Genomic DNA, 16,241 nt, shown 5'->3' on the forward strand with positions numbered 1-16,241 from the left:
ACCAATAAAAACATCTTAAAATAAATAAGTTTCAAATTTAAACTGCTTCTGAAAAACTCTTCTATAACCTGACCATTTCTATAGTAATGTTCTAGTGACTAAAAACTTTCTTAAATTAAGAGTAATTAGCATAAAGTGGCTCACAAGAGTTTCTACATACCCTTATCTGTTTGTTGATACACAATTAAGATTACATTTCTTCAAAGAAACAAATAGTGAACTAAATAATGATTTATTTGAAGTAGTTCATAAGACTGTTCTAAGTTTTCTAATTTTTTTTAGGTCCATGATACTGTTAATATAAAACAGTTTTCTGTCTAAGATTCTTTAGTATAAACATTGACAAGGTTTATGAAGACCTCACAGAAGCAAAAGAATGAACTTATATGCACTTAACATACAATCTCCTTATTAAATTGGACAAACACTCCTTCCATGAAACAAATACAGCTAAGGCTTTGAAAATTAATCAAATCACTAATTATGCTGAGATTCTAATACAGGTATATATTTAAAAATTTGATGGATTAATACTTAAGCTATATATAATTCTACAATAAGTATAACTGTGGTTATAGTGTATTGGCTGATGTAGTAGTTTTCTTATAGATCAGAGTAAAAATTTTAGGTTCAACATTATTAATTAGCTTCCTAGGATCAATATGAAGCTGTTTAAGTCCTTCTCTTTCAGTGTTAGATCCTTAGGAAATTGTAGTTGCTTACAAACAGAGCATCTTTTTTGCATGAAAGTAAACCTCAGCATAAAACTTCATATATTATATATGTACAAATATAATTCAAACATTCCTCACAAAATTGATATCTAAATTACAATTAATGAGCTAACACCAGGAGAGAGTAAAAAAAGAACTTCAATTTATTGTCAAATCTTAAGTTGACTTTTATCCTGTGAATCAAGTACAAAAACAAATAAAGAAATAAGAGTTTGCATTAAACAACTGTGATTCAGAATAACAACTTATATAAAAATCAATAAAGTTTCACAAAAAACCCATTAGAACAAACTCAAACATTAATGGATGGATGGAACATAAATATTATGGTCAAACTATCACAACAGCTAAATGAAACTAAGACTTGTTTTCTGTGAATAATATATTTTATTGATACTCACATATGACCTGTTTATATTAAAATAAGCCGCATGTGTTTGTGTGTTTTCTTATAGCAAAGCCACATCAAGCTATCTGCTGAGCCCACCGAGGGGAATCGAACCTCTGATTTTGTGCTGTAAATCCGTAGACATACCTCTGTACTGCCAGTGAGGCTTATTATTAAAATAAGCTTCTTTTCTAAGTTTTTTACATACCTTCATTATTACCTACACATTCTAAAGTTTATTTCTTACAATTTCACATCTTTACTTCAATCTTTGTTCAAATGTTGTCTAAGTTTGTACTTTAAAAGAAAGGTACTTTTTGCAGATGAGTGGACAAATGTTGCCACAAGTAGTGTCTTCCCTTGAACATTTTACCACAAATGGTACATGGATATTTAAGAGGGCTACAGAATGAGTGTCTCATAAAATTAGTCAGGAATCGTTTTGATGGAACATGTAAATACTGAGAAAGTCCTAAGACAAAATAAAGGTCTTATAATCAAATTTTTCAAAATAAACTAATCAGTACCAAGTCCTTGTTAACAGTGGAACCATGTAAATTTTAATAATGTATGCATTTAAACCACAAAAGACCAAGACCCCACTAAGAGTGGAACAATATAAATGTTAGCAATATATACATTTAGCTCTTAAAAAGAGAGACTTAATTGCAATTTTCTTTTTATCACAACATTTTAATAATTTGTTAATATATAATAAAACTATTTGTCCTTTCAGTGCATCATAGGTCTAATAACACAATTTTGTAGTAAGTTTCTTGCTAATAAAATGCAAGCACAGAAGCTGTTTGGTTGATTATTCAGAGTACTAGAATGAGGAATAATTTTATGTCTATATCTTCTTTGTACAAAAATAGCTTACTCTTTCAATATGCATACTGCTAGTCATCATAAATGGTGTATATACACATATGACAGTAATGTGGATACTAATCACATACTATTAACAACAATATTTAACATTATTAGAAGTCTAAGTCAAGGAAATAAGTTTAATCCATACAATTTAATATTAAAATGACTACCATTGATAATTCTTAACTATTGATATTTTTATTAAAATAACACTTTTTGGATTGACAGAACACATAAGGATTTAAATAATAACTTAGTCATCACCAAAGATATGTGAAAATAAACCATTTCATAACAATCACGTAAGTTGATTAATTGATTGATTGATTTAGTGTTTTATGGCACAAAGCAGCGAGGCTATCTGCGCCAGACATTCGGTAAAAATGTAAAAAAAAATAAATAAATGTAGTAATAGACATAAATGGAAATGAAGGTAAAACAAAAAAGTATAAAACCAATGTTGACACCTAGTCTACAATGTTGAGATAGAAGGCAGAGTATAAGAAGTTGTAAGGTATTTACTCTAGCAAAAAGGTAATGATCATAACCCGCCAGGAAGACTAACAGGTAAGTTCAAGAACCACCGTCAGTCACCTGAAGTTGGTCTTTCCAGTCCTGGTTCTGGGTTATGTGTCATAGCAACCAGTATCAAAATGTAAAAGAATAAAAGTTTTAAAAGATACATAGCAAAATTGTAATAATGAGTAGCCAAATGTCCAGTAAAAAGATAAAAGTCAAGTAAATGGAGTAAAATTTGTAAAAGTAATTGAAGAAAAAAGCAAAACGGCAATTAAAACAGAAAATGGCGTAAAAACCAATGTTGACATCCAGTCAACAAAGTTGTAAAGAACTACCTGTAGCAGAATGGTAATGATCATAACCCGCCAGGAAGACTAACAGGTAAGTATAAAAACCACCGTCAGTCACCTGAAGTTGGTCTTTCCAGTCCTGGTTCCGGGTTATGAGTCAATATGGCCAGTACTAAAAAGTTTAGTAGTAAAAGTGTGAAATGATATGCAGCAAAAGTATAATAACAACTCGCCAGGACGACTAACGAGTAGTTCAAACGGATAATTCAAACAGTGGGGTTAGTCACCTGAAGTTGGCCTTTCCAGTCCTGGTGTCAAGTTATTTAATGTTCTGGCCATTGTCCAATGTCAAATTGAAGGAGAGAGATTAAAACTGTAAAAAAGGAACCACAATTAAAAAGGTGTAATGAATAAATATGCAACACTTAAATGAGATTAAAAAGATTAATGGCCATTAAAAAATTAAAAACATTATCAAGGTGGACAGTGTCACTATCACCAATAACACTGTCCAATGTTACAGATAGACCCTGGGAAAAAATATGTTTAAAATATTGCCGTTGTTGAGAATTGTAACGATGGCAAGAAAGTAAAACGTGGCTGATAGTGATTTGAGTGTTACACAAACTACACATTGGTGCATCAGTTCCAGATAAAAGAAAATGATGAGTTAAAAAACTGTGACCAATGCGTAGCCTAGTGAGAACAACTTCCTCCTTCCGAACTTTACGGAAGCTAGATGGCCAGAGTCCAATTTTGGGTTTGATTTGAAAAAGTTTGTTGTCACATTGCTCACTCCAAATGGACTGCCAGCTGGCACGGAGCCGAGCCTTTAAGACAACACCATAGTCCATGTACGGAATAGGCATAGGAGTGATGGTGCTGAAGCAGACATATTTAGCTGCCATGTCTGCAAGCTCGTTCCCGCGAATACCAACATGGCCTGGTATCCAGAAAAACTGGATTGAAGTAGCTGCTAATGAGAAATGGGCCAGTCGGTTTCGAATATCAGCGAAAATAGGATGTGAGCTAACGTGTAGCGATTCCAAAGCAAGTATAGAAATAAATGAATCAGTATAAATAGTGCAGTTGGAGTACTGCTCAGCTGCAATATGATCCAGGGCAAGAGATATGGCATACAGTTCAGCAGTGAACACAGAAGCTGTAGAAGGGATTCTGCGTGCAACTACTGACCCATAGCAAACCATAGCAGAGCCCACTGAATTACCTGATTTGGAACCATCTGTATAAATGGGAACTGAATGATTGTTTGAAAGATATTCATTGAATAAAAGATGGAACTTTCAATCTGGAGTATCTGCCTTTTTTAGGTGACTGAAAGAAAGGTCACAGTTGGGGGCTGTAATAAGCCATGGTGGGATGGGCCAACTTGTGGAATCTGCAATGTTATCCAAGGACAGACCCAATTCATTCAATTGCACCCGGATGCGAAGGCCAAACGGAGCAATGACAGATTGTCTGTTCTGAAAAAGTACTGCCCACCGAGGAAGGAAAACACATTTCCAGGTGGGATGCTTTGGTAAGGAATGAAGTTTCAAAGTATATTGTAAAGATAATTGCAAACGGCGAAGGTGTAGAGAAGGTTCATGAGATTCAATGTATATACTTTGAACTGGAGAGGTACGGAAAGACCCAGTGCAGAGTCGAAGTCCTTGGTGATGAATGGGGTCCAGCATCTTTAAGGCCGAGGGTCTGGCAGAGCCATAGACCATTGTTCCATAATCGAGTTTCGATCTAATAAGAGCACAATATACCTTTAACATCGAACATCGATCTGCTCCCCAACTGGTAGAAGAGAAAACACGGAGGATGTTCAGTGCTCTCGTGCATTTGACCCAAAGCTGCTTTATGTGTGGTATAAAGGTCAGTTTACGATCAAAGATAAGCCCCAAGAACTTGGTCTCCGGGACCACTGGCAGCAAAACTTCACCAATATGAAGTTCAGGATCAGGGTGAATACCCCATCAATGGCAAAAGTGCATGCATACAGTTTTGGAGAGAGAGAAATTAAAGCCGTTCGCCAGAGTCCACTTCCGTACACAATTGAGGGCGGTTTGTAGTTGCTGCTCAATATATCTCATGTTTGACGACTGACATGAGATGTGAAAGTCTTCGACATACAGCCCATTCGCAACAGTGAGAGGGAGTTGTTCAGTGATGGCATTTATCTTTATACTGAAGAGTGTAACACTCAATACACAGCCCTGAGGGACTCCAAGTTCCTGTACAAAAGAACGGGAAAGTGTCGAACCCACACGAACTTGGAATCTCCTGTCCATTAAAAATTTTTTAATAAACATGGGTAGATGGCCACGTAACCCATATGTATGGAGGCCTCGCAAAACGCCATACCTCCATGTTGTGTCGTAAGCCTTCTCTATGTCAAGGAATATTGATATAAGATGTTAGCGGTTGAGAAAGGCTTCTCTGATAGATGTTTCAAGAAGAATTAGGTGGTCTGTGGTGGAGTGCTGTCATCGGAACCCACACTGGGTGGGCGAGAGGAGGTTGTTTGATTCAAGGAACCAAACAAGACGAGCATTAACCATCCTTTCTAATGTCTTACAGAGACAGCTCGTCAAAGCAATTGGACAGTAGTTTGAAGGAATCTTGGGATCTTTCCCTGACTTAGAGAAAGGTAAAATAATAGCCTGGCGCCAGGCATCAGGAAAAACATTCTCCTGCCAGATCTGGTTGAAAACAATCAGAAGGACATCAAGAGAAGCAGGAGATAGATGGTGCAGCATGTCATAATGATTATCATCAGGTCCAACAGACGTACTGGCAGACCGATGAAGGGCCATTTTTAGTTCCACTAGGGTAAAGGGACAATTATAGTCAAAGAAACAGTCAGTTCTAAAGGAAAGAGGTGATCGCTCTGCCCGAGTCTTGATGGCCAGGAAGGTGGAGGAACAAGCAGAAGTGCTAGATACCCGGCAAAAGCTTTCACCTAGAGTGTTAGCGATGTTCCGAACATCAGTCACCTCCTGACCATTAGAGAGTAAGATCGAGAGGGGGACAGAATTGTAGTGCCCATTAACCTTTCGAATCCTGTCCCATATGATCTTGGAACTGGTGGTAGAAGGTATGCTGGTTGTGAACTTAATCCAAGATTCCTTCTGGCTTTGACGTCTTACCCACCTAGCATGTGCACGGACCCGTTGGAAAGCAACCGGGTTTGAAAGTGTGGGATATCTACGAAAAGTATCCCAGGCCCGCTTTTGAGCCTTCCGTGCTAAGTGGCAAGCAGGATTCCACCACGGACGAGGATATCGTGGAAAACGTGTCGAGGTTTTAGGAATACACTGAGCAGCTGCATGTGTAATACAGTCAGTTACTGCTGCTACATAGTCGTCTATTGATGGCTGATTTACGATGGCAGGATCACGTTCTGCGAGAGCAGTGAAAGTGGACCAGTCCACCGGGGCACGTGGGTAGGGTGGCATTGACCACGGCCAGTCTCTCTCAAAAGGATCGGAAAACGATCACCGCCTAGTGGATTACTGTCAACCCTCCATGAAAAATGGGAGAATAATGAAGGGGAGCAAACTGAGAGATCAATAGCAGTAAAGGATTGACTAGGTGCATGAAAGTAAGTGGAAGAACCAGTATTGAAAAGAGAATAATAGCACTTCCCCAGAGGGGATGATGTCCATTAAAATCCCCTAGGATTAGAAATGGAGATGGCAATTGCTCAACGAGAGCATCAAGATCTGATGGGTACAGAGAACAAACAGTGATGGTATGACCCAAGGAAACACGGATGGCTACAGCCTCCAAGGGTGTGTTGAGTGACAAAGACAGGGTGGGCACGTGTTGATCAACCAACAGTGCCACCCCTCCAAGTACTCGACCATCACACAACCTGTCATTTCTGTACAGAGAAAACTGCCGAATGGAGACAGTATCAGCAGTTTTGAGAAATGTTTCTTGTAAAGAAAGACAAACAGGATGGTAGGAAGCAATCAGCGTTTTGATATCATCCAGATTAGAACGTAAACCTTGACAGTAACATTGTATCAAGGTGGCCATTTTTAAGAACGGGTAGGTGAAGTGGCTGGAGAACCCTTCGGTTTGCGACCACGTCTTTTTTATTTACTGTCAAGATGTCTTTGAGTGGCTGAATCTCTGACATTGGAAACATCGAAGAGGGTTTGGTATGTATGGCCGAACCCTGCAAATGAGATAACCTGCCTTGATGGTGGCAAGTGCACGTGGTGAAGTATATATTAAAATGAGGGTATATGTTGGCAGTGTAACTCCATCTTTGCGAGTGGAGATGCGCCTCACTGCAGAAACTCCTTGAGTGGAGAGACCAGCGAGAATCTCTGACTCGGGAACGTTCTTCAAATCCCTTTCAACAATAACTACTCGTGAAGAATTCAAGGTAGCATGGGGTGTAACCTCAATAGGTATATCCCCAATTGCCTTTGAATTCAAGAGGAGTTCACTGTGTTGGGATGTGGATGTTTCAACCAATATGTCACCAGATCGAAGTTTCTTTACTGACTTTGGAGAGCCAGCAAGTCCCTCTAGTCTCTTTTGAATAAAAAAAGGAGACATTTGCCCTAAAGGTTTTTCGGAAAGAGAATGTAATATAAGAAAATGAGGTACGTGTGTTAATGATGTTGAAGATTGCTGTTCTGAGTATTCAAGACGTGGTCGCTTACCCATTGACTGTTTTTTTACAATTTTATTTAAATTTTTTGGAGGATCCATAGGAAAAAGAAAAAATTTTGGTACCCAATGACCCCACCCATCATGGAGCCCTACAAGGGGACGCACTACAAAGTCATGCAAGGACAATGCAGCAACGCCAGGGTTTCGTGAGCACTATACCCAAACACCAGCATCAGGCACAATGTCCACAACACCCGTTGAGAACTTCCAACACTGGTACTTGGTTGACTCTAGCCCAAGTGGACCAGCTGATTGACCCAAGGGGGCCACCCAAAGGCCGCCCGTCTACAGGAATTCGAGGCCAAAGTGGTGTGTTAGGGTTGGAGCCCTGAACCACCAGGATCCTCTCCTCCCCTTCACGGGTTGCCACGCACGGCAACCACGTGGGTGGATGTTTAGATCCCAGAGAAGGTAACCAGATAGAACAGAACCTTCCCTGGGAGGTCCCCTCACCACGTACAGGAATCCACACCGAGGGGTTCACGTAAGTAATCTAAAAAAATACAAAATTTGGTAGAATAAAAATGTACATTGAATTTGATTCACAATACTGAGAAGATTGACACTATCCTTTACATGACAGAAAGACTATGAAAAATCAATTTTAAGTTACAAATACAATTAAACAAATCATGAAAAATGATGATTTGGTGGGTTTTTTATTTAAAAAAATGTGACACTGTAAAAACTAAAGTGTGAGTGATTGTTGTTCACAAAACAAATAATGTTATGTCCTGTCAACAATAAAAAACTGCTAGTTTGTACAACAGTTGGAAAACATTATTATTTATAACACTAAGCATTACAGTAATGTACAGTTCTCCACATATTTGATAAATAAACATGGCTACTTTATATTAAAAGTATGTTAGTTTGATTTCTGGATTTAAGAAAAACTTCACAACAACCACCTGGGCAAGCCATTCCTAATTTTAACATGAAGAAAAAGAGCAGTGGTTTACAACTGCTGACTTGACAAGATAGTTGAAACAAAAATGTGTCATATAACATACCTACTAAAGTATATTGGTTCAGAATGTGATTTAAAAGTGTTTTAAAAGTTAATATTGTATGGAATGGCCACTGAAACTCTAAATTAGTGCTTAATTGAAAAAAGTTTAAGTGGTAAAACTAACCAATGCCACCCACCTCCAACACAAGCTACTCTTAAACAATTAAAATGAAATGCAATATTTTTTTACAGTTCACTTTCCACTATAATGATATCAAAACACATTCTTTTAAATTCAACAATAAATACATGATCAAATAAAATATACTGTGCAATGAGACCTCAAACACAGAATAACTTTTATGAGATAATTCAGAAATTACAGATATGGTAATTTTAAAATGCATTACATGTTCTTAAAATATGAAAGAAATTATATTTATATGCTCATGAAATGTATATAACTTTACACGTTAATAATTTATGGATCAGAAATCAATGTTATACTTGATTGAAAATTTGAGTCAATTATGAATTACTTTAATTTGAAATTAGCAAACTGTAAGTCAAGTAACAGCAACATTGTAAGTCAATTAGCATTGTGATAGTCCCTTAAATTTGCTCTTTACTACTTCATGTAACCTGTGTATCAGACAATTAGGTTTTGGTAAACTGAAATTTTAGAGTACCCACTTCTTTAGAATTTTAAAGAAGGCCCTTGAATCTGTACATTTTATTACAACCTTATACTTTGTACTGAATGCATACAGGTATTAGGATACATGTACTTCAACCTGACTGTTCTGCTTTGAAAGCTTTTTAACAACCAGGTTTATCTACAATGTTTTAAATATTGAATCACAAAAGGAAAATAATTCTGCATACACCACATAATAGTTTAACTGAATTCATAGAATCAAAGTGTTATGTTGATAATCCAAAAGTAATCTATACTGACAAGAAGAAGAAAAAAAAATTTTCAAAGTGTAAATTCTTCGTATCCTGTTATGTGCTACTAATTAAGCCATAATTTTTTTACATGTTTTTCAAACATAATGACCACTCAAAAACGCTGATCATATTTAAGTAAAGATGGTAAGTAGAAACTCTGCATATGTGACCTTATAATAAAACATTTGTATCAAAGTTCAGAATTTTATTTGTATACACAAAATATTATTACTGTCTTGATAAGTTTATTGATGATACTAACAAAAAAGTAATGACTGGTCAAAGACAGTTCTGTGCAAACAGTTTTTTAAATACAGTTAACACTCCTACGAAAAGTGGGGCCTAATAGGCCCCAGAGCAACTTGAAAGGTTATTAATATTAGGCTAATAATTTTGTATTTAAATGAAATTGCTATTTAAATCCATTAATGAATGGATTAACGAGATTCCCACTGTCCCTATCTACTATCTAGTGAAACCACAGCCAGGGGAACGGGCTTGGAGAAATCAGGACTAGAAACGTCTTTTCGTAGGAGTGTTAAATTATATAAGACATTTATCTATTTAATTAATCAATCATTTAATTTTAGACCTAAAAAAATGATTTTCTGTGACAGACATTTATGTACTTGCAAATTGTAATTAATGTTTTGGTCAACAAATTATTTGTTTGAGATAATGTCATTTTTTTTTCAACTCTAAAATTGTGAATTTTGGCAAACAGGAATGTGAATCACTGTCTTCAGTAGTAAAGTAAATTACATCTTGTGGTTCATGTTTATTTGCTATCAGTATTCACAATTTTAGTGATGAGAGAAACCCTGTATTACAATTTGTACTCACTGAGTAAATTTAACTTACTTAGAATAATTTACTGACAACTCAAAGTTACTTCTGATATTGCATCCAATCATTATGATATGTGAACTTTTAATAATTTTCTTTTGTTTAATAATTCAGTAGTATGAACATAATTGCACTCATTTTGGCAGTGTGAATATTTTAGAAATTTCTTTTGGATTAAAAACTAAAACCATTAATATTAGTAAAAATGAACTAATAGCACAGACCCCAATAATTGAACTTTTACAATACAAAAGCTATGATGTCCTTGACAAACAATAAAAAAGGGGGCAACAGTAGTAATGTGCAAATTTAATAGGAAAATACGGAAAATAATTTTTTTTAAATAAATCTGTAAACTGTACAATTGAAGTAAGTTATAAAACAATTAATTATGTTATTTAAAGCTTAGAGATTACTAAATGGAAAACTTCAGGATATTGATGGTTAAAAGTGTGCTTGTTGCAACTTTTTAAGTCACATTCAAAATTTAATTAAACTATTTTATCATCAATATATCTTCAATGAACTTAGCCTCAACATCTAGTTAGTAAACTAAATCTTAATACATTTCAATTTCTTCATTTTAAAATGAAATATTTAAATAAATTCTCAGTCTTTACTTCTATGTATCACACATGTTCACTCAGAAGTGCTCACTTAAACATTTTTTCCACCTCTAAATTTAAATACAAATTACTAACTTAAATAACAAATAGTGCTAAGACATAATACAGCCCTAATCATCTAGTTATAGAAATATAAACCAGGTGGTCAAACATACAAGCCACACCCTCCTATCACATACAATATTTAAAAAAATGTTAGTAACTGTCTTTGACATTTGCTGTTACATTACTTATAGCCAACAAAAAGATATTTCAATTTAATGAATTACTTTATGCTTTGAGAGTTATTACTTTCTGTTCAAAGTTGTGTATTTGAAATAAATAAAACTTCAGTAAAGAACTAATATCAATTCTTGCAAAAATCAGGATGAACTTCAAGTATTCAACTGCTAAAGAAGCACAAGGACCATTATGTGTTATGTTTCTTGTTTTTAATGTATAAATATTTATTGTTATAAAAGTAACTAAAATGTAAATATTATAATTTTATTAAAGTTAGATAAAAACATGAATAAAAATTTAAATAAAAACTTTCTCAGCAAAGAATGCATGAATGCTGCACGTTACTCAATTCAATATTTTGTTTTATTAAAACTTGAGTTGTTTGCCTGCCAAGTGTTTACAGCATTGTTATGCACATTTAATAATAAGATGTATCAAATATAAATAAAACAACTAAACAGAAATAGTCTGAGACTATTTAGGATAAGTAATTTTCTAATACAATCTGCAATCAGATCTAGCAAGTATAAAACAGTAATTTAGGCTTATTTCTTTTTTTTTTTGCAGTGGTTAAAAGGCTTGTAATATGGTTTTTGATTGTTTATTATTAAGTGCAAAGCTACACAATGGACCATCTGTGTTGTGCCAACCACGGTTTCTATCCTTCAGGTTTACTGCTTAGACACTAGAGTCTGGTAAAACAGACAGAAACCATACAATGTCAGGATAGAGAAAATAACAAATAAAATACAGTCTTAGTAAAAAAACTTATGATATTCATTTAAGAAGTTTTACAAGTTCTGTAAATGAAATCAGAAAACTATAAGATGAAAAAAGCATTTTTCATCTTAACATCAAAGTCACAGCAAAATGTTTAGTAAAAATACTTAATTAAAAAATCTGGATTTATATGTAAAAAAAACAAAAAACTTGTAATGTTTATTAAAAGCATGTTAAGTATCGTAAAGATATACTTATTGTATTTTTTAATGGTTACATGATACGAAAAGGCCAGTCAAAATGACTGAGCCCTTGTATACAGTATTACCACAAGTTTCTGCACTTCACATCGAAGCTCCAATATAGAAAGTCTTTAGTAATGTTGTTACAGTATCTATCAACAGGCTCAGGGAAAATAAACTTTGGTTATCACAGAATACAAAAAGATGACATGACTTTAACAGTGTTAATGGTTCTGCCTAAACATCTTAATTAATAAGTTGTCAAAAATTGAAGAGAGAACCACATTCCAATAACATACTTTGCTATCATTCAACTAATTAGAAAAGCTAAAAATTTTTCCAAGTTTATTTCTTTATAAAATCAATTCATTTTATCATATCAGAGAGGAACCTCTGCTTCCAATATATAAATGGTATTTTTATCAGATGGCTACACATAAAAACAAGCTAAAAGATATTTCAGTACACTAATTTATATCCAACTTTTTTATTCAGTTTATTTGAAAAGATAAACATGGGTGGAAAGCTTATTTATTCTCTTCAGACTTAATAAGCAATGAACACATAAGTACATCAATTGTAGTTGTCCAGATTTCATATAAAGTCCTCCTTGTTTCACAAAATTTGGAGCAGTAAGAATGTAAAATATATACATGTATAAAATATCAAGGACTACAAAAACAACAACAGAAGAAAATATGTGTTTTGGAAAAAACAGTGAAGCCAAATGAATACATCTGATATGCACCAAAACTTAAAAAAGAAATTTATACTCTACCATCAAAGAGACAGTACAGTCAAGCCCATCACCAACTGCAAAATATATCATATAAAAGTTATATGTCTAACAGTTTAAATATTGTCACCTCTCTGTCAGTAGTTGTATTATGAAGTCAATAATTTCCACTGAGCGTGATGGTTAGTGTGAGTGTCATAAAAAGCTTTAGGATGAAATAATTCTCATAATTCTTCTTTTGATTAAAATACTGCATGATCATAGTTAACAATAAGTTACCTCATCTGTCAGTCACAAATGAAATAAAATCTTATTTGACACAGTATCAAATATCACAATCCGCACATTAATATATTCTACATCTTAACCTGATTGGAATATTTCATTAAAATATTATTCTTATTAACTGTTTGATTTAAATTTACACAAGGACAAACTATACTAACCATCTACAGTTTTGAATTGACAGACTAAAATAAAGGTTATAAGTAAACAGTAACAAGTAACAACTACTGGGCTGTAAATCATGGACTTTCAGGTTGTCTGACATGCTTACCACTAAAACAGAATAAGGTTCAACTGAAAAGAGCACATAGTTAAAAACATAAATAACCAAGGTAAACATAAAAAAAATTAAATCAGTTCATTAGTAACTCGAAATATTTGTTGCTGTAACTGTTCTTCCTTTTCCAGAGATTGGAGAATCATCTACACAAATTTTATTTGTTTTTAGTTTAAAATGTTTTAATTTTTATTCATAATCAGTAAAAAGAATTTCTTCTATGTTTAACTTCATTTTGATGTAACCAGTATATAGAGTGATCAAATGGACATGAAAATACATGTAGCAGTGGAAAAGGAATGAATATAAAGCTTTGTCATTCAGAAAGTTGTAATACATGGTATGGATAAAAATTACAAAAACGACCTACACATCAGAGAAGAAACACATAAAACAACTGTCGTTTTTACTTGAGAGAATATTAAAATGTTACAATAGTAAGATTTCTAATAAATAAAAAAACAGAAAACAGTTGGTTTTGAAATTTACTTTCAACATTTATCAAAATCATTTTGAAAAACCATCAAATTCATATAAAATATCCTATGATATTTTAAATTTCATATTCTTTAGAAAAGTAATTTTTTTCTAAAATGAGTATACTTACACCTGAGGCATCTCAGACAAACATCTTCTGGAAATGAAGTAGAAATGCTGACAAAGATCTTTCACTGCTTTAAAAATCTCCGAGTAAACTTACATGGAGATACATTTTACTGGTTTCTTTCATCTAACATTAATAAGAAGACCTAATGGAATTTTTAATCTTTTGCACAGAAACAAGTTCTGATTTCACACAGTTGTCATTTTTAATCATATCAAAATAATACTGCAACTCTCAAAAAGAGTCATGATTTTATCTTTTCTTTTTGTTTCTTTTTTGTAATAACTTTAACATAAAAATAACAGCTGCAAGTACTTTTAAGTTACACTATGTAGAATTAATGTGTCATCAAAAATTGCATGAGAATAATGAAAGAAACTTTATACTTAACAATCCATGGTTCAATGACTAGAACCTACATGCATAGTAATGATACACGATATACCTATCTTGATGTTAACAGCAAAAAGAGAAGACAAATTCTACTATTACATTTAGGATATTCAACTGTACTTTTAAAACACATACGAGGTACTTTAACAGCTACCATTAACACTCCTACGAAAACACGTTTCTAGTCCTGATTTCTCCAAGCCCGTTCCCCTGGCTGTGGTTTCGCTAGATAGTAGATAGGGACAGTGGGAATCTCATTAGTCCATTCATTAATGGATTTAAATAGCAATTTCATTTAAATACAAAATTATTAGCCTAATATTAATAACCTTTCAAGTTGCTCTGGGGCCTATTAGGCCCCACTTTTTGTAGGAGTGTTAACCCTTCTATTATGTTCAGAATTTAGGTACGTCTGTTATATTTCATGCCATATTGAACCAATGCAATTTCAAACAAATTGAAATAGCCCTGAATTAAAAAAATATTTTTCGTTGAATAGTTTTTCACTCCTATATTGAATTAATTTAAGCTGTCATTATAATAAACTCAAAACAAGTTCAAAAATAATTTTACAATAAAATACCTATTAAATTAATTTGTCACAAAAAGTTGAAATCAACTCTGTTTTCAAGAAAATAACCTTACTCACATTACCACATACTTCATTTTTTTATATCTTTCTTATGTTCAACAAAAATAATTGTAATCAGAATATACACAAACGAAAATATTTGTAACAGTGATAAATTTGGATGAATAAAAAAAACAAACCAAGATATCATTAGTGAATCAACTTTCCACAAAAATGTAAACACATGTCTACATATACAATGTCATAGGCAATTTTTTATTCAAGTTAACAAAGAACACTTAACAGTATACAATAAAACATTCATAGCCCTAATTTTTTCAAACCTAAAGGGCAAACTGTACGTAAGTGAACTGACAAATTGTGTTTCCATTTAAAAGTAGAAAAGCACTGTGGACATTGGAAAGTCTCTTGGGAATGGCATTTGATGTGTTGATTAAGATACTTTTTAGTCCTGAACGACTTTGAGCAAAAACTGCATGGGAATTCAATATGAAGACTTCTTGTGTTTGGGGAATCTGTAAAACAGTAAAACTATTTAAGATATCAAAAATTACTTTAAAAACTGCTGAAAAACATATTAAAGTGAAGGCCTCATTGTAGATCAAGTGACAAGTTATTCAATTATCAACTTATAATAAATATGACAAAATTAACTCCACTAAAGCCATTTGGTCCACAAGGTTATAACATAAATGTGTCAGTTCACATTATACACAACTATTTTTACTCAGACTTGATGCATTTCTAGTTTTTAATAAATACCAGGTATTACTACAAATAATTCATTTAAATTGATATAACAAGAAATTCAGTTCAACATTTCACTTTCAGAAAGTGAGATTTCAACATTTAGTAAGTTGAGTTTTGAATTCCACACAAGAGCCATCTGCACTAGCTACCTCTAATTTGGCAGTAGTAGACTAGAGAAAAGGCAGTTAGTCAACACCATCAACTGAAGAGTGGGAGTGATTGCACATTATAATGTCCCTACAGTTGAAAAGACAAACACGTGGAATGAGAGAGATTCTAACTTACAACCCTCATATCGTGAATCAAGAAATTTAACCACCATGCCATGTGAGGCCTTAATCTAGTAGGGCCTTTCATTATAACAGTACAAAAAGTAGTTACTTGGTTAGTTGTATTACACTATATAACAAAATTTTTACTTTTTCTTGTTCCTGGGCAGAAAGTGTTATTTCCCAACTGCTTATGCCTAAAGTAAATGGAAAAAGACCTATTTTTCTCTTCAAACTTTGCTTTTGTGACCTACATAATGAAATTTTCATA

General features: G+C 33.6%; 1 protein-coding gene across 6 annotated transcripts in view; it reads right to left on the reverse strand.

Moving 5' to 3' along the window:
- Window positions 1–859: 859 nt before the first annotated feature.
- The window catches only part of LOC143258709 (uncharacterized), a 39,834-nt gene continuing 24,452 nt past the window's right edge, over window positions 860–16,241 (reverse strand). For all 6 annotated transcript variants that reach the window (XM_076518186.1, XM_076518185.1, XM_076518184.1 and 3 more), the window contains one exon: window positions 860–15,466. In XM_076518186.1, coding sequence (XP_076374301.1) covers window positions 5,300–6,271 — 972 coding nt within the window. In that variant the 5' untranslated portion in view covers window positions 6,272–15,466 and the 3' untranslated portion in view covers window positions 860–5,299. The remainder of the gene's footprint in view (window positions 15,467–16,241) is intronic.

The sequence above is a fragment of the Tachypleus tridentatus genome, chromosome 8 (assembly GCF_004210375.1).
Source record: "Tachypleus tridentatus isolate NWPU-2018 chromosome 8, ASM421037v1, whole genome shotgun sequence".
Lineage (NCBI taxonomy): Eukaryota > Metazoa > Arthropoda > Merostomata > Xiphosura > Limulidae > Tachypleus > Tachypleus tridentatus.